The 19,203-nt window shown below is 39.3% G+C and overlaps 1 protein-coding gene across 7 annotated transcripts in view; it reads right to left on the bottom strand.

Annotated features, from left to right (window-relative positions):
• Nucleotides 1–19,203, bottom strand: part of ATP11B (ATPase phospholipid transporting 11B (putative)) — a 98,503-nt gene that overhangs the window by 15,722 nt on the left and 63,578 nt on the right. For 3 of the 7 annotated variants that reach the window (XM_054713764.1, XM_054713768.1, XM_054713767.1), the window contains 6 exons: nucleotides 18,158–18,217; nucleotides 16,499–16,626; nucleotides 14,417–14,555; nucleotides 9,835–9,900; nucleotides 9,219–9,322; nucleotides 6,464–6,629 (listed from right to left, as the gene is read on the bottom strand). In XM_054713764.1, the coding sequence (XP_054569739.1) occupies nucleotides 6,464–6,629; nucleotides 9,219–9,322; nucleotides 9,835–9,900; nucleotides 14,417–14,555; nucleotides 16,499–16,626; nucleotides 18,158–18,217 (663 nt within the window). Of the gene's footprint in view, nucleotides 1–3,061; nucleotides 3,148–6,463; nucleotides 6,630–9,218; nucleotides 9,323–9,834; nucleotides 9,901–14,416; nucleotides 14,556–16,498; nucleotides 16,627–18,157; nucleotides 18,218–19,203 lie in introns of those variants that run through there. The other 4 variants (XM_054713765.1, XM_054713766.1, XM_054713769.1 and 1 more) reach the window with 3 other exon arrangements.

Below are 19,203 nucleotides of genomic sequence, written 5' to 3'. Positions count from 1 at the left end.
AATAATTATTTCAATGAAAAATACATATATAAAAAATAAAGTACAGTAGGTCCTCGGGTTACATCGGAGATCCGTTCCTACGGCGGCGCGATGTAAGCAATGTTTGCTGTAAGTTGGAACCCACCTACATAAGCACCTACGTCACTCACATGAAGCACATACACAGCAGTAATGAAGTGAAACGGTAAAAAAAAAATTTTAAAGATAACAATTCCTGACCTTTACTTGTGGTAAATAGATAATAAAAAACATAAAGCACATATGTATGTACATACGTTGAAATGACGAAACATTTTTTTTAATAAATAAATGGGAGATGGCGACGTAACCACGAAACGACGTATATCGAGTCCAACGTAACCCGAGGACTGCCTGTAGTAGAATTTTTTGGTTTCAAGGGTACAATAAGTTTATGTAAAGATAGCATTTCACAATAGCTTTGCCTATTATACAGGGGAGGAGAAAATACAATGATTGTTCTTTTATTCAAAAGAAAATTGCTAATAGTTTCGTGTTAATGGTTCTTAGGGTACTGACCTGATTAAATATTTGATATCTGTTAAAGGTACTTGATATCTGTATAATTTTCCTCTCTGTAAACAATCAAGCTACCATGGATCACACCCAAGAATATAGGTCAATGCAGTTCAAAACCAAGAAGTATTCAAAAGTCATAGGACGCACCAGGAGATGTATGTGGGCACATGTTCTTCATGCAGCTGTGAGCAAACGCCCACCCAGTGGTCACTCACTGCTTATTTAAGCAACTGTTATTTCTCCCTGGCCTTTGGTTAAGCATAGCATTTCTTCTTTTTTCCTTTGACACTGATAGTAAGGAAATAAATTACAGTATGTAAAATGACCATCTGATGGGTGAGGAACCTGGAAGCTCAGAGAGGTGAACTACTTTGGTTAGGACATATAGGAAGCAGTGCTAAGGACTGCATTAGCATTTGACAGTCCACTATCTCCCCTTTCTTAGTCCACCTGATTGGAGAGTGGCTTGCAGCAAAGGCTACCTGATCAACATAGCCTGCTATCACTGTGTTCTTGCACAGATGGATGTCAAACTTACTCTTTTGTTATATGATTATGGAGCCTGAAATCTCTAGTTTATGATCTTTTTACTTCATTCTTTTTTGTGGCTTGATTTAAGTGAACACAATATGTAAAATATGATTTCATAAAAATATTATGATTATTCTCAATGCAAAAGTTATCTTTACTTGACAAAAGAATGTTCTTTAAATAATGAACTTTCTTATTGTCTTAGAGTTAATTAGCTGTTCAAATATATAATGAATACCCACTGTTTTCAGAAAAGCACATACAGATAAAATGTGATATACATATTTGGCTCAACCAAAGGTGAAGACAAATCTTCAAGATTGTTTTAGTTTTAAACATAAAATTTAGTTGACTACCATTTACACTCATTTGTATATTCATCTATAATTCTTATAACTGTAATTCAAAGTAGAATATTTCAAAAATCTTGAAGCTAATAATAAATTTAAAAGATTTGGTAAAACTTTAGAACAGCTCAAAATTGTAAACTCACAGAGTTCCATAAGAGGTTAAGTGGTGCTTTGTCAAAAATATTTATTTGGCCGAAACCGGTTTGGCTCAGTGGATAGAGCGTCGGCCTGCGGACTGAAAGGTCCCAGGTTCGATTCCGGTCAAGGGCATGTGCCTTGGTTGCGGGCACATCCCCAGTGGGGGATGTGCAGGAGGCAGCTGGTCGATGTATCTCTCTCATCGATGTTTCTAACTCTCTATCCCTCTCCCTTTCTCTCTGTAAAAAATCAATAAAAATATATTTAAAAAAAAAATTTATTTGATCAAGTGAATGTAGAGATTAGAAACCTTGAGAAAAAAAAAGACTTAAAAACTATAGGGTATTCAAAAAAATGTATACGTACTTTAACAGCTGAAAGCTCAATTTTGAAAATGAAATGTATTCTAATAAACACTGCCTTTATAATTATTCAAAGTGTGTGCATACATTTTTTTGGGAAATCCGATATATATATACTGATTCAGAATCCACATGATTAAGAATCCACAAAATAGCCCTAACTGGTTTGGCTCAGTGGATAGAGCGTCGGCCTGCGGACTGAAAGGTCCTAGGTTCGATTCCGGTCAAGGGCATGTACCTTGGTTGCGGGCACATCCCCAGAAGGGGGTGTGCAGGAGGCAGCTGATGGATGTTTCTCTCTCATTGATGTTTCTGACTCTCTGTTCCTCTCTGTAAAAAATCAATAAAATAATATTAAAAAAAAAAAAAAGAATCCACAAAATACTGATAGAATGGGAAACTGAAGAGTGCCAAAATTAAACAAATATTTTAGTTATATTACTTTTTCTTTTCAAACCAGACTGGAATTAAAGTTAACACTATATGATTTTGGTATCTTAATACCAACAGTTCTAGGATGAAAGCTTTCATTTTCTTCCTTTAAAAGACTTCTCTAGATTACTGGGTGTGTGTTTTTTGTGGTAACTGACAGAATGGGACTGTCTGTAGAGATAAAGGTATATATAAGAGATATAAAGTATATGTTCAATTTATAGATGCACTAAACAGAAGCAAGGATATGAAATGCTTCAGCAGCCATTACAATGTACAAAGACAAATATGCACATGAATTTACAACACAGATTAAGGCAAGATAAAAAATGAGCAACTCTCACTTTCAAGTAACAGAAACTTAAAACTTTAAATTTTGATGAATTTCGTTAGCTTAAATTTCTCAACATGCAGGAGCATTCTTAAATAGGAATATGACAAGCAGAAGCATTAGAATTATGCTACAAAAAATAGTGTAAAATATATAACAAGGTACAGATCTCTGTCCTGTTCTGCTGAATTTTCTTCTCAATGAAGACATGGATTTTTTTTTTTAGGTTTTAACATATATATAAATAAAGGTCAAATTAGAGACAGAGCTGTGCTAACAAAAAATGGCCCACTCTTAATTCATGCCTCTGCCCATCTTTTAAATAGTGTTTAATTGACCTTTAGCATGCAGAAGTTAACAAGGTTCTACTCCTACTCTACCTAAGTTTGCTCAGCTGATTCCTTGCCCTTGACAATGGCTGCAGTGCGATGAACTCGTCACTTAAAGCAACTGTGTTGGAGTACATCTATAAGTGGACAGAAAAGGGATGGGACATACAAAGAGTCAGTGAGCTGTATTCATCACCTAAGAGACAGACACAGGACAAGCTATATAAAGACACATCTGTCCCTATAAAAGCAGGAAATATCATACATCGTATATATACATGACTGACATTTGTAGGACTACTCGCTTTCTTCATGCTTAACACCACATTGTTATTCTGGAGTAAAACAAAGTGCAAAATAAATGCTGACAACTTTTCTTTTGATATGATTTTTCTGGTAAACAATAAAATGGCTGATAACTTTCTAATTATTCTTCATCATGTGAACTCAAAGGTGAAAGTATAAGGCTGAAATAATAAAGATCATTGCTTACAGCAAAGGAATAATGTTACACATAGGATCTGAATGACCATATACTGTTGAAGGAAAAAAACAAAACACAGAAGATTCCTGAGTAGAAGCAGAGATTTCCTTTTTGGATTAGAAAACAGAACAGACCTGTCAAGTCATTTTATTTTTTATTTATTTATTTTTTAAAAGTATATTTTATTGATTTTTTTACAGAGAGGAAGGGAGAGGGATAGAGAGTTAGAAACAATGATGAGAAAGAAACATCAATCAACTGCCTCCTGCACACTCCCTACTGGGTATGTGCCCGCAACCAAGGTACATGCCCTTGACCGGAATTGAACCTGGGACCCTTGAGTCCACAGGCTGATGATCTATCCACTGAGCCAAACCAGTTAGGGCTCAGTGGATAGAGCGTAAAAGTAAATTAAGTGGGACAAAAACGAAGATTATGGCAGCTTTCACACACAGATAGAATGACTGATTTATTATACATTCCATTTTTAATTAATTTTAACCTATCCTTAAAGAACCACAATATAGCCCTAGCCAGTTTGGCTCAGTAGATAGAGCATCGGCCTGCGGGCAGACTGAAGGGTACCAGGTTCGATTCTGGCCAAGGGCACATGCCCGGGTTGTGGGCTCGATCCCCAGTAGGGGGGCGTGCAGGAGGCAGCCAATCAATGATTCTCTGTCATCATTAATGTTTTTCTCTGTCTCTCTCCCTTTTCCTTCCCCTCTGAAATCAATCAATAAATATATATATTTTTTTAAAAAAAACCACAATATAAATAAGGTACTTTTAACCTTTTCTTGTCTAAGAGTCCTCCTTAAGGTACAAAATATTTCCTATGTAATCCTTTAGAAAGAGGCTATCAAAAAGGTAACAAGAACTAATATTATCACCTTTATTAAGAAGTCTATGAAAATACATCATAATTTGCAAATGCACTGCCTATTATAGAATTTCTAAAGGTAAATGTAAATAAATCTAATTATTTACTTTTATAAAGAACAAAGTTTTGCCTGGCCAGTGTGGCTCAGTTGGTTGAGTGTTGACCCATGAACCAAGAGATCACCAGTTCGATTCCCGCTCAGGGCACATGCCTGGGTTGCAGGCTCAATTGTGCAAGAGGCAGTAGATTAATGATTCTCTCTCATCAGTGATGTTTCTATCTCTCTCTCCCTCTCCCTTCCTCTTTCTGAAATCAAGAAAAAACATTAAAAAAAAAAAAGAATAGTTTTTAAAGTGATGTCGTTAATATATTTTGGTGAAATATAACTTTCTATAGACCAAGGTGGGAGACCAATGTGTAATCTTCATAAAGGTCTAGAAAAAGTATAATAGGCAATTATTAAAAACCACAGGCCCAATGCATGAAATTCATGCAAGGGGCTCGGCCCCAGACACTGTGGTGGCTGCCTCTGCCTCAGTGTGGCGGCCAGGAGCCTCTGCCTTGGCCCCCAGCCGCCGCAGCTTCGTCTGGAAGGACGTCAGGTCTAATTAGTATATTATGCTTTTATTATTATACACATATTCTTTTGTTACTGTAAATAAAGATTAAAGGTAGGTAAACTTTTAAGATTAAAAAAGGTAGGTAAACTTTTCTGATATACTAGTATATTTAAGTAATAGACTGCAGAGTAGAAAAGTTTTTCCATACTGATATAAATATATGCATATGTAGAGTAATCAGATTATGTCAATTATTTAGCCTTATTTGGAGATCAATTATAATAGAGCAACATCCTCATCATTCTTGTAATTATGTTTTTTTAAAAACTGATTTCAGAGAGACAGAGGAAAGGGAGGGAAAGAGAGAGGAAGGAGGAAAGAAGGTAGGGAGGGAGGAGAGTGAGATATATATTAATTTGTTCCATTTATTTATGTATTCGTTTGTTGTTTCCTGTATGTGCCCTGAATGGGGATCGAAGGCTAATTATGTTTTTACTGAGGACTTACTACATACAGGCCCAGTGTTAGGTTTTTATATTCATCATCTCTAAGAATCATGTATGACAGCAGTTACTATTCTGATTTTACAGAGGAGGAAACTGAGGCTTAGGAAAATGACTTGATTAAAGGCACACATTTTATAAATGGTTAAAACAGCATCTGAATTAAGTTTGCCAGGCTTTGGAGGCCTATGCTGCTTCAATGGTGTTGAAATGTATATTGGTTAGGACTTAGTTACCTAAATAAATAAATAAAGGCTAAAGAAATGTTGACATGATCACTGAAATTAAAACCAATGCTGCCCTGGCCAGTATCTCAGTGGTTAAGAGCGCCGGCCTGTGCACCAAAGAATCACAGATTTGATTCCTGGTCAATGGCATGTACCTCTATTGTAGGATGGATCCCAGACCCTGGTTGGAGCACGGGTGGGAGGCAACCAATTGATGTGTCTCTCCCACATAGATGTTTCTTCCCTTTTTCTCCTCCCTCCCACTTTCTAAAAATCAATGGGAAAAATATCCCCAGGTGAGCATTTACAAAAAAGCACCTCAAAACAAAACAAACAAAAAACTCAATGCACCACATAGGAAGCCTAACTCAACCCTTACTTAGGGAAACACATTCTATTTGTAGAATATGTAACTAAATTTAAAAAATTTAGATGAAAAAAATCCGTGTTTATTGCAGCATAAATGTTAATTAGAATGTATTCTTGAGCCTATGGATCTAATGCTATGGTATAGTAATAAGACAAATTAATCAGATAGACTTCTGGCTCATGTACAAATCAAATATACAAACAAGGCACAGTCAACTAAATAGCAATTATTTTTTAAGCATCTACTATGTGTCAGGAGTCATACAATTAACAAAAATAACTTTAAAAAGATCCGACTTAATATTTACAATGTAAAATGCTTAATACAGAAATGAATAATTTCTTATTTTCTGATATAAGCAAATTATAATGATAGCTATTCATTGTTAAAAACCTCTAAATAAAAGGTTTTGTATATAAAAATGGTTACCTGTGCCTTTTCAGTATTTGTAGGATGGAAATGTCTGTCAAATACTTTCTTCACAATATCAAGAAACAGACATATAACCACCATAAGGATTATGGCAAACCAAACAGAACCACTTGATAGGAGCTGAAAAAATACAAAGTACATATTCTGGGAGCCCAAAAATGGCCTGCAAAGAAAGGAAGTGGGATTAATAAAAGTAGAAAGTGATAAGGGTTTCTTAAATCAAGTCATGTGGCTTTACATGTGGGTTTACAAACCTACTATATTTGAAGGTTTACAATTTAATTTGGAATACAAGTTTGGGATAATGTTAAAAATTTAGAACCAGTAATTAATTGAATAACTAATAAAATAAGATAGACTTTAATTATTAAAAATAAAATTCAATTTAATTACTTTCAATGACAACTATAGTTTTTACTAGAAAAGTGGCAAGTAGTTGACTAGATAACTCTTATCTTAGTAGGATATCAAAAGAATTACTTAGTAATACAGACTTAAGAGACCAATAAACACAAGAAAAAGTATGTAATGAAATATTCTCTACTAAGCAATTAAAAGATGGATTATCCAAATCTTAGGTTGAAAAGTTCTACTTAGAGGTTCTTCTCTACAAATATATTTTAAAATGGGGAAACAGAGGAAAAAATGAAAAAATAAAGAACATTAAAAACAAACATTATAAACAAAGTGTTATTCAAAAGAGTATCCTTCTATGATCCTAAGTGGAAGATAATTATTTAGCTAATCTAAGTTTTTTTGCTCATCTTCTATAATTTTTTGCCCAACACAGGGATCAAAGGCACAGTAGACAAATGTATTATAAATTCTCCAAATGAGAGACTTTAGTTGTTCATCACTTATAAAAGACTCTTAGTAGAGGCATTAATTTTTAATCCATCATAGTAGCTGAAAATATGAGTGGTAATTTACCAATGAAGATGAAGCATACTATTTAGTTTTAACAGAAAAGTTGTCATTCATGAAAACTTAATGGCTCAATATGACTTTTTAGTATGTACAGCCTATCTAATAAAAGAGTAATATGCAAATTGACCATCACTCCAACACACAAGATGGCTGCCCCCATGTGGTCAAAGATGGCTGCCCCCATGTGGACACAAGATGGCTGCCACAAGATGGCCAGCAGGGGAGGGCAGTTGTGGGCGATCAGGCCAGCAGGGGAGGGTAGTTAGGGGTGACCGGGCCAGCAGAGGAGGGCAGTTGGGAGGAACCAGACTTGCAGGGGAGGGCAGTTGGAGGGGACCAAGCCTGCAGGGGAGGGCAGTTGGGGGTGATCAGGCCAGCAGGGGAGGGCAGTTGGGAGGGACTAGGCCTGCAAGGGAGGGCAGTTGGGAGCGATCAGGCCTGTAGGGGAGGGCAGTTAGGGGTGACCGGGCTGGCAGAGGAGGGCAGTTGGGGGGGACCAGGCCAGCAAGGAAGGGCAGTTGGGGGCTATCAGACCAGCAGAGGAGGGCAGTTAGGGGTGACTGGGCTGGCAGAGGAGGGCAGTTGGGGGGGACCAGGCCAGCAGGGGAGGGCAGTTGGGGGGGACCAGGCCTGCAGGGGAGGGCAGTTAGGGGTGACCAGGCCTGCAGGGGAGGGTAGATGGGGGGGAGGACCAGGCCTGCAGGGGAGGGTAGATAAGGGGGGAGGACCAGGCCTGCAGGGGAGTGCAGTTAGGGGTAACCAGGCTGGCAAGGGAGGGCAGTTAAGGTTTACTGGGCCAGCAGGGGAGGGCAGTTGGGGACGACCAGGCTAGCAGGGGAGGGCAGTTAGGGGTGATCAGGCTGGCAGAGGAGGGCAGTTAGGGACAACCAGGCTGGCAGCGGAGCAGTTAGGCGTCAATCAGGCTGGCAGGGGAGTGGTTAGGGGGTGATCAGGCTGGCAGGCAGAAGTGGTTAGGGGCAATCAGGCAGGCAGGCAAGTGAGCGGTTGGGAGCCAGCAGTCCTGGATTGTGAGCGGGATGTCCGACTGCCCATTTAGGCCCAAACCCAACGGGCAGTCGGACATCCCTCTAGGGGTCCCAGATTGGAGAAGGTACTGGCTGGGCTGAGGGACAACCCCCCCCCATGCACGAATTTCGTGCACTAGGCCTCTAGTTAGTAAATAAATTAGAGAAAATATGGTTAGTGTTAAGGACATTAATTGTGGAATAAAGTAATTGGGGATTAAATCCTAGCTTTGTTCTTAACCTTTGGAATCTTGGGGCTCAGTTTCCATATAGAAAATATGGTGACTATAAGATTATTGTGATGAATCAATGTAATATTGTAGGTAAAACACCTAGAACATACTATTCAGTAATTGTTCGTTTTTTTTACTCTATATCAGTAAGATCAACTGAAAGATGTAAATTTGTAGGACCTCAAGATTATTTGTTCAAAATAAAATCTATCACAACACAGGGGTGGGGCAAAAATAGGTTTACAGTTGTGAGTACACGAAAGTTTCTTCTTCTATTACTGTTTATTAATTACCAGAGGCCCGATGTACGAAATTCGTGCAAGGGGCTCGGCCCTCGCAGGCCCTCTTAGCCTAGCCAGTCCTCGCAGCCTCAGGCGGCCCTTGCAGCCCTGGCTTCATCTAGAATGTCGTCCGTACGGTCGTTCTGCTGTTCGGTCAAACTAACATATTAGCTCTTTATTATATAGGATTGTATTATTTTCATACTAATAACTGTAAACCTACTTTTGCCCATCTGTATTTATCAGAGTTGAATCAATGTAATTAAAGTACAATATAATCACTCACCAGAGAATCCCTCCATAAAACAAAGAAAATACAAAATAGAATATAATGGATCCCCAAGTAACAAGATGGTTGATCCAAGTCCAGAAATGAGTTTCCAAAGCCATCTAAAAAGAAAAAAAATGTGAAATCCTTAATATAAGTCTTTAACCTCCAAGATAAAAATCATGAATGAAATATATTAATTATAAGTAAGGTTCCTATGACAAAGTTTCTTAGAAGATAAATATTAATGCAAGGATCCTAGTATTAAACTGAACAATTAAAGTTTATAATATTTTTCTCCTGTGAGGAAAAAGCATTGAAATTTCATGAGTACTTTATTTTCAACTCCATTGCCTGAAACAACTTGTGTTGTCATGCATTATATACAGAAGAAGCAAAATTTCAAAGATGAGTACTGTGGGGTTAACCTTTATTGACCGTAATAATCAGCAGATGTTTTTCAAAATAATGAACTTAAGGAAAGATTTTTGACAAAAATGAATTATTAAATAGCAATCAGTGAAATCATGACTAAAGAAGGAAAAAGGAAAAATATGCACCTATGGCTAAAGAAACTTAACTATGAATTATAGATATACAAAGTGTATTCATCTGTCTAATTTCTGTGCCATACCTTTACTGTGACTGTAATAAGCATTACTGTGAAGACCAAGGTGCCAAATGTCCAGTTTCCAAACATCTAAACAGAAAGAATAAACCATTATTGCACTATGTGTCACCATGATGCTAAGTTTGATGTTAAGCAGAAAGTAACTTCATTCTTTACCAAAAGCACTTGCATTATTTAAGCCAGTACATTTGAAGTCTGTGACTAGATTAGTAAAGTTAAAGGAGTATGAGAAGAAACACCATAAGAATTACTATGTTTATTATTATTATCCATTGCATAACATTATCAGACTAAAAATCCAAAATGGGTTTAGAATTATGTGGCATAGACTGTTTTTATTTAGAAAGATATAGTGAATGCTTCATTCCTGTCACACAGTAAAAAATGATAACAAAACCCTGTTTGATCACAATTATTTTTTATAACCATTCCAACCAGAAGTTATACCAGATAACTTGCCACTGTATTTCTGGACATGGCATAGGCAGAGCAGAAAAAAAAATTTCACACAAAACCATTACCTGAAAGATAATGACTAATAGAATTTACTCCTCAAGGATTCCTTGTAAAAATGTTAATGTCAGTCAGAAAGTATTCCCCTGGGCTTTTTTAATAGCAAAAACTTACATAGTTAATTAAAAATGCAGAATCCCCAAAGAATGTCAGGATTTAAGTTCCACAAATAAGAACATAACTAGAAGTCTATGTTAACTTAGTTCATAAAATAGTCATAGTCTTTACTATTGGTTTAAAAATTATTTAAAAGGCTCTGTTTTGTTATCACAGATTTCTAACAATTAGCATTTACTTGACAAATTACTTAACATCTCTGTATCTCACTTTTCTCATTTGTAAAATGGGGGAAAACCTTATAGAGTTTTATAATTAGAGTTTGCAAAAAGGACAGGGTGCCTGATAAACAGCAATCTATAAGTAATAGTTATCAACAATAAAATATCAATTAATATTCTTTTATTTAAGGGTATTAGAGGAGTTTATTGGTTAAGAGAATGAAAAAGCATAATGAATCCCTCCTTTTTCTGCTTTTATCATCTCTAGAAATTACCTAGAAATACTGAAAAACAGTGGGTCTCACTCTACTCAGCTCTTGGAGGAGTGCCAGTCTCCTCTTTCAGGGCTATGTGGACAGATATTAAAGGCAGCCAGAGAACCTGTGCCTGGATGTGATAATAACTGCACATGTCTTATCCCTCAGTACAGTATCTGGTTTTACAGGAGCCAGTTACATGGAATCTTTCTTAGAAGCAGAGTTTATTTAGGGCTTCCTCTTGCATTCGAGGCCCTAGGGAGCTATAAAAACACATTCACATGTTGTTGTTTTTTATGCAATTAGCAAAAGTAATGTATTTCAACTGCAATTAATCAGCTAAGACTACTGCCTCTTTCCATTCTGACTTCCCCTTGAGTTGGTAATGAAGTGAGAGGCAGAGGGCATTCTGGGGATCTGGCTAAAGAGAAATTAGTTGGGCTTATTATATTGGTTTGGGTTAAGTGGTCTGGAAAATAACTGACTGGTCTATTTATGTCAGTCAGTAATTTTCAAGTATACTTAAACTTATACTTACAGTTGTATGTTCTTTCTCGGTTAAAGAAGGTCTGCCAAAATGTGTAAAGTTTAAACTGTACTAACCCTAGCTCTACCCCGCTCAGAAGAGACAGATGCTCAAAACACTTTCTATCACTATTTGCTTATTTTTTGGTTAACTTCTTCTAACTGAATTTGATACCTAATCCTATCTAATAAAAGGGTAATATGCAAATTGACCATCACTCCAACACACAAGATGGCCACCCCCATATGGACACAAGATGGCCACCACAAGATGGCCAGCACAGGAGGGCAGTTGTGGGCAATCAGGCCAGCAGGGGAGGGCAGTTGGGAGGGACCAGGCCTGCAAGGGAGGGCAGTAGGGGGCAATCAGGCCTGCAGGGGAAGGCAGTTGGGGGGGACCAGGCCTACAGGAGAGGGCAGTTGGGGGTGACCAGGCCTGCAGGAGAGGGCGATTGGGGGGAACCAGGCCTGCAGGAGAGGGCAGTTAGGGGAGACTGGAATGGCAAAGGAGGGCAGCTGGGGGTGACCAGGCCTGCAGAAGAGGGCAGTTGAGGGGAACCAGACCTGCAGCGGAGGACAGTTGAGGGAGACAGGGCCTGCAGGGGAGGGCAGTTGAGGGGGACAAGGCCTGCAGGGGAGGGCAGTTGAGGGGGACAAGGCCTGCAGGGGAGGGCAGTTGAGGGGGACAAGGTCTGCAGGGGAGGGCAGTTGAGGGGGACAAGGTCTGCAGGGGAAGGCAGTTAGGGGCAACCAGGCTGGCAGGGGAGGGCAGTTAGGGGTGACCAGGCTGGCATGGGAGGGCAGTTAGGGGCAATCGGGCCGGCAGGGGAGCAGTTAGGCATCGCTCAGGCTGGAAGTAGAGTGGTTAAGGGGTGATCAGGTTGGCAGGTAGAAGCAGTTAGGGACAATCAGGCAGGCAGGCAGGCAAGCGGTTGGGAGCCAGCAGTCCTGGATTGTGAGAGGGCAGTCGGGCATCCCTCGAGGGGTCCCAGATTGAAGACAGTGCAGGCTGGGCTGAGGGACACCCCACCCTCACACCGTTGCAAAGATGGCGGCACCCACAGCTAATAAGGAGGGAATATGCTAATTGACTGCCGCGCCCTCAAAGATGGTAGCGCCCACAAGATGGCGGCGCCCAGTCCCCTCAGCCTCTGCATGCCTGCCTTTGGAGTCCCCCAAATCCCTCAGTCCCCCAGCTGCCCAGGGCCTGCCTGAGGCGCAGGCAAGCCACGGATGGCGGCTGCCCAGCCGCCCAGGACTGGCTCGAGGTGCAGGCAAGCCTCGGATGGCAGTTGCCCAGCTGCCTAGGGCCACCCGAGCTCGGCTCAGGTAACCAGGGCTGGCCGAGGCTTGTGCTGCCAGCAGTGGCAGCAGTAGAGGTCTGATGGGGGTGTTGCCTTCCCCTGATCGCAGGGTTGCCTCCCACCCCTGAAGGCTCCCAGACTGTGAGAGGAGGCAGGCCGGGCTGAGGGACCTCCCCTCCAGTGCATGAATTTTCATGCACTGGCCCTCTAGTTATTTAATAAAGCCAAGTTAAAAAGACTCATTCAGCCAAAACAGGTTTGGCTCAGTGGATAGAGCGTCGGCCTGCGGACTCAAGGGTCCCAGGTTCGATTCCGGTTAAGGGCATGTACCTTGGTTGCGGGCACATCCCCAGTAGGGGGTGTGCAGGAGGCAGCTGATCGATGTTTCTCTCTCATCGATGTTTCTAACTCTCTATCCCTCTCTCTTCCTCTCTGAAAAACTCAATAAAATATATTTTAAAAAAAAAAAAGACTCATTCATTATTCATTTGTATACTCAGCAAACAGAAACTGAGCATCCATTATATTCCAGGCCTTGGGAATAAAGCAACGATAAGACAAAATTGCTGACCTCATGGAGTTTACACATAGTGAAGGAGACAGATAAACAAATAAACTAAAAATATATACCTTGAGGGACAGATTAGTGCTATGAAGAAATGTAAACGTACGTAAGGGGCCAGTAAGTGATGAAAGGTGAAAGAGATAGCATTTTACAGGAGTGGGCTAGAAAGGCTTTCTTGAGCCAGTGATGTTTCAGCAAACCATGTGAGAGAAAAGCATCCAAGAAGAGATACAGGAAGTGCAGAGGTCCTAAGGCAGGAACAAACTGGTCTGTTCAAGTTACAAGAAAATCAGTGTGGCTTATAATAAAACACCAGATGATTTTGAGCATATTAGATACATGATCATATTCTCATTTCTAAAAGATCATGTGGACTGCTATGTGGAGAACAGCAGGGAGGGCAGAAAACTCTGTAGCACTTCCTAAACATACCAAAAAAATAATTCATGCAATTAAAAGCAAATTCTCATTCCTAAATCCTCATTTCTCATCTAAAAAGGGTGGGTCATAGTATCTCTCCAACAGAATTATTGTGAGGATTAATGGATATGGGATATGTAAAGAGCTTAGCACAAAAGTAAACACTAAGTAAACAGTAGCTTTTATTAAAAACACAGTTCTGGAGTGAACAGCATGCAGGGACATGAATATATCCCCTTGTATTTTTGAAGAGCAAAATTGCCTGGTACCTTGAGCTTCATATTAAGATTACATTGTATTGCCTTTTTATTTTAATTTGCATAAAATTTTATCAAGTAAAAAACATTAAAACCTTTTTATAATTGCATTTTAATTTAATATCTGCAATTTTATAATTTAAACTGAATTTCACTTTTTTTTAAAATATATTTTATTGATTTTTTACAGCGAGGAAGAGAGAGGGATAGAGAGTTAGAAACATCGATGATAGAGAATCATCAATCAGCTGCCTCTTGCACAACCCCTACTGGGGATGTGCCCGCAACCAAGGTACATGCCCTTGACCGGAATCGAACCTGGGACCCTTGAGTCCACAGGCCGACGCTCTATCCACTGAGCCAAACCGGTTTTGGCTTCACTTTTATTTTTTATGACAGAAAGTTATCAAAAGCCAAATTAAATCAAACCATTAACAAACAATTTTAAAAAAATTATAAATTTTACCTGGCCATTTCCAAGAAGAGATATATCTTTCCCCATTAGAAAATAGGATCCATAAAAGAAAATGAAGGCATGACTGAAACCCAGGATGGTCCAGTAAAGAAAATTTGTAATGCTTAATTGACGGTTTTTACTAATGTCTCTGTACATTTTTTAAAAAAGAGAAGAAAAAGGAACATATTAGGACTCATATTTATTATTTATCTAATCAATAATCATTACAATCAAACCACTACTTGTAATAATATATAACTGCATAACAACTTGTAGTTCACACTAGAGGACCAGGGTCGTGCACGGGTGGGGTCCCTCGGCCTGGCCTGGGGGGATTGGGCCGAAACCAGCTTTCTAGCATCCCCTGAGGGGTCCCGGATTGTGAGGGGGTGGTTCTCGGGTAACGCACCCTGGAATTGGGCTTCCTCCTCTCTGGTTCTGGGTGCGTCCCCCAAGAACCGCAGCTGCCAAGTCATCGCAGCTTGGCAGCTCTTGCCTTGAGTGTCTGCCCTTGGGTGGTCAGTGCACATCATAGCTACTGGTGGAATGGTCCAACGGTCGCTTAGAGTTTTATATATATAGACTAGAGGCCTGGTGCACAAAATTCATGCATGGGGGGAAAGGGAGTCCCTCCGCCTGGCTTGCACCCTCTCCAATCCGGGACCTTTCAGGGGATGTCTGACTGCCTCTCGCAAGCTGGGATTGCTGACTCCTAAACGCTTACCTGCCTAATTGCCCCTAACTGCTCCCCTGCTGGCCTGATTGCCCCTAACTGCTTCTGCCTTGCCCTGCACCCGGGACCCAGGATTCCCTCCTCCGGCTAGTCACAGGCACCCGGGACCTGGGCTTCCCTCCCTCTCGCCGGCCGCAGGTATCCAGGACCCGGGTTGGCACAGCCGTTGGGGGCCAGGGGCGCGCGGCTTTGCCCGGGCCGCAGGCGCTGGCACCTGGGACCGTGGGGTAGGCGGCTTGTCCCTTGTCCCTTTCTTAGGCTGCAGCCTGGCTGGTCCCCATTCCTCTCTCATGAGCTCATTTGTGCCTGTATGGTCCCCATTCCTCTCTCTCAAGCTCATTTGTGTCTGTCTAGTCCCCATTCTTCTCTTGTGAGCTCATTTTTCTTGTCTGATCCCCATTTCTCTCTCACGAGCTCATTTGTGCCTGGATGGTTCCCATTCCTCTCTCGCTAGCTCATTTGTGCCTGGATGGTCTCCATTCTTCTCTCGACAGTGTCAAGTATCTGAGTCATTACAGCGTGATGATGATTTGCCTATTAGCTCTTTATTATATAGGATAATACTTTCAAATTCATTTTCTCATTTGAAAAAGAAATATAATATAGGCTATTATTTTAGTTTAATTGTAAAAAGTTGATTTATCTGTATTATATTCTGTTGTAAACATTCAGTCACTCTGCCATGACTGTTCTTTTTAGTGGAGTCATTTCAGTTAGGTTCAGCACTGAGGCTCCCAATAGATTTCATGTCCATCAAGAGCTATCATGAGAAAACCAGTCTTTGCCAATCTTGGGTCAAGCCCAGTCCTAGATATCCTAGGAAATCAAGGTTAAGTTTTTGCCATTTCCAAATAACTGAATGCCTCTATAAGAGTGGAGGTCAGTTTAATGTGGAAATCAAACTGGTTCTGAGGAAAGTTCCACATCTCTGTGATTACTTGGTTCTGGTAGAACCAGGACCGATGCAGAGGATATGGACAAGAATTAATGTCCCTAAGCCTACATTTTATATTGATTACTACTCATAAATTTGGCAATGCCAGAACATAAAAATTAATATTTAAGAAACTCTAGAGACAACCAATTACTGAATAACTTTATTTGTGCACATGAAATAGACTATTACTGGCTTCCAATAGTAAATGTAAATTATACAACTGCTGCCTGATGCATTACTAGGGTAAAAGTGTTCATTCCTAAAAACATTGGAAAAATTATTGTCTTCAACAATTATAAACCATAAACAACTAAAGTACTTTCCTTAGTAAAGTATTAATCACCAAATATTTGCTTATTTTTAAAAATTGGTAACTTGCAATCAGAAATGTTACGGACATTTAATACTGGAAAATACTTACCGATAGAGGGTGGGCTTGTTCTGTAATACATGAGGGTCTATATGCTGTTCCAGTAGACTATATATCAGAATAGGTAGGGAAGTAAAACAAATATTGTATAAAGTCAGGTACACGCTGTCATACAGTGTCTAGAAAGAGAAATTGATAGGAATTTTGAGATTCTAAAATATGTATTATTTATTATACTTATGCATATTAAAAACAAAGAAGCATATCAAAATAAACAAAAACTATGTAGTTTTTTCCAATTTATACAAAAATCCATTTTAATAATCCCAGTTTGTTTCTGACTTAAGCATTCACATATAATGTTCATAGATTTATATTTCTTGTAGAAATTGGAATATTTTGTTATGCCAAATAATTCTGGAAATACAGTGATTTGGATCTACATTTCAAGATTCTCTGCAATTTGGTCACTGTGATATAATTTTACATAATTCTCCTACATGTTCCTAGGTTTCTTACTATCCCTTTGATATGTTACACATTTAGTTTTGCTTTCACGGTTTTGTCTTTGCATCTAAGTCCTACACTTCCTTTAAGGCATGATCCATGAAACTTTACACATTTATGATAGCTTTCTCTTCTAAACAGTCCTATGTGCTACTATTGGTACTAATTTGGTTAGCAATTTGTCTATGCTTCACATATTGTTTTTATTGTTATTAATATTTTATCTTTAATTATACTGTAAACTCCCTGAAACTTAATCAAAATAGGTTAGTTCTCCTTGTCATATGCTCTTAGAGCATTCTTTACTTCATTCAAGTAAACAAACATTATTGGCAATCAATGTCTAAGCAGATATTTAGAATTTGAAGTTACAGATTGTAAACAGGAGAAAACAGTAACAGTAGAAAAAAAATCATGAAAAACCTAAACTAATTAAGCTCTTGTTGTTTCAATAAACTTAAACAAATGTCTTGATCAATTAAAGATGTATAGTGCAGTTTGTGAAGAGGGTGCTCAATTAGTCAGAAGCAGTAGGTCCAAATATGGTATAGTTATTAACTTAGCTATGAGAGCTTGGGCAAGTTACTGAATCTCTGTGTATTTTAATTTCCTTTTTTATAAAGTAAGACAGAGTAGATCAGGAATGGGAAATATGTGACATGTGTATAGCTACTGCTAATCAAGAAAAGGGTTTTCCCTGAGCCTATAGCTTGAGAACCCCTTTCAATATAGTGCTCCTGGTGGTCCTGCCGACTATTTAGGAAGCTTCTGAGATAACCTGTATGTCATCCCTGAACTCCATCACTAGGTAAGTAAGGTTCCTTCCAAATGTAAAAAAATTTATGAGTTAAAAAAAAAAAAAAGAGGTAATACTCCCAACAATTTTCTGTCCTGGCTTGATATGGATTTTACAGAAATATTACATACACATAAGTTGAAAAATGTTACAAAATTATCGCTTAAGCTGTAAAGAGTTAATATCTATTTTTTAAAAAGTATCCAGAATTAAAATATATTTTGGTATTAACACATTTCAAACTAAAAATCAGAATAAATATTATGAACTCATTAAATACACTAATTAGAAAAGTTTTATCTAATTATCAGTAGGACTAACAAAAAATTCCCTCCAAGGATTTATCAAACACTGAATACACATAATTTATTCTGAAAGTATAAAAACAAAAGCTTCTATTTACTTACTTGTTGAGAAAACAAACAGTAGAACTGATATAAAAATTGGGGTGTGATAAAGCATACATTCTGAAAAACAAGATTAAATGGAAATAATTAAAATATTTAGGTCCAAAAGAAAAATAAATTTAAATGACTAATGAGTCTAGAAACACAGTCTCAGTTGATATGGAAAACAGATCTGCCTATAAGAACTTGTCTATATAAAATGGCAAAACAAAATTCCCATTTTATTAAAAAATGTCTGAAAGTAATCTACACAGAACTGCAAATGTCGGAATAAAATGCTCTCAACTTGTATCATTGCCAAGCAATACCATAATTCTGAATTTATACCTTCCAATTACTATTCGATATTTTCACATACAGCACAAGTAAGTTTTATTTCAACTTTAGGGTATAGTAGCTTTAAAATATTTAAAACAGAATAAATGAAACTGTCAAACATCTTCTGATTTCAATATACTATGTCACAGTAAAACTGTAAGCTAGAAAGAAAAACTGCCACGATCATTAACAACTAGAAGATTCATGTACGGATGGGGTCCGTCGGCTTGGCCTGCAGGGATTGGGCCAAAACCAGCTATCCAACATCCCCTCAGGGGTTCCACATTGCGGGAGGGTGGTTCTCAGGTGACGCACCCTGAAATCGGGCTCCCTCCTCTCTGGTTCCGGGTGCATCACCCGAAAACCACAGCTGCCAAGTCACCACAGCTTGGCAGCTCCTGTGTTGAGCATCTGCCCCCAGGTGGTCAGTGCACATCATAGCTACCGGTCAGACGGTAGAACGGTCGCTTAGGCTTTTATATATATAGACTAGAGGCCCGGTGCACGAAATTCGTGCATGGAGGGGGGTTGTCCCTCAGCCCAGCCTGTACCCTCACCAATATGGGACCCCTTCAAGGGATGTCCAACTGCATGGTGGGATCGGGCCTAAATGGGCAGTCGGACATCGCTCTCACAATCCAGGACTGCTGGCTCCCAACTGCTTGCCTGCCTGCCTTCCTGATTGCCCCTAACCGCTTCTGCTGCCAGCCTGATCACCCCCTAACCAC

This window comes from Eptesicus fuscus, chromosome 3 (genome assembly GCF_027574615.1).
Source record: "Eptesicus fuscus isolate TK198812 chromosome 3, DD_ASM_mEF_20220401, whole genome shotgun sequence".
Taxonomy (NCBI): Eukaryota; Metazoa; Chordata; class Mammalia; order Chiroptera; family Vespertilionidae; genus Eptesicus; species Eptesicus fuscus.
This window is presented reverse-complemented; position numbering and strand designations above follow the sequence as displayed.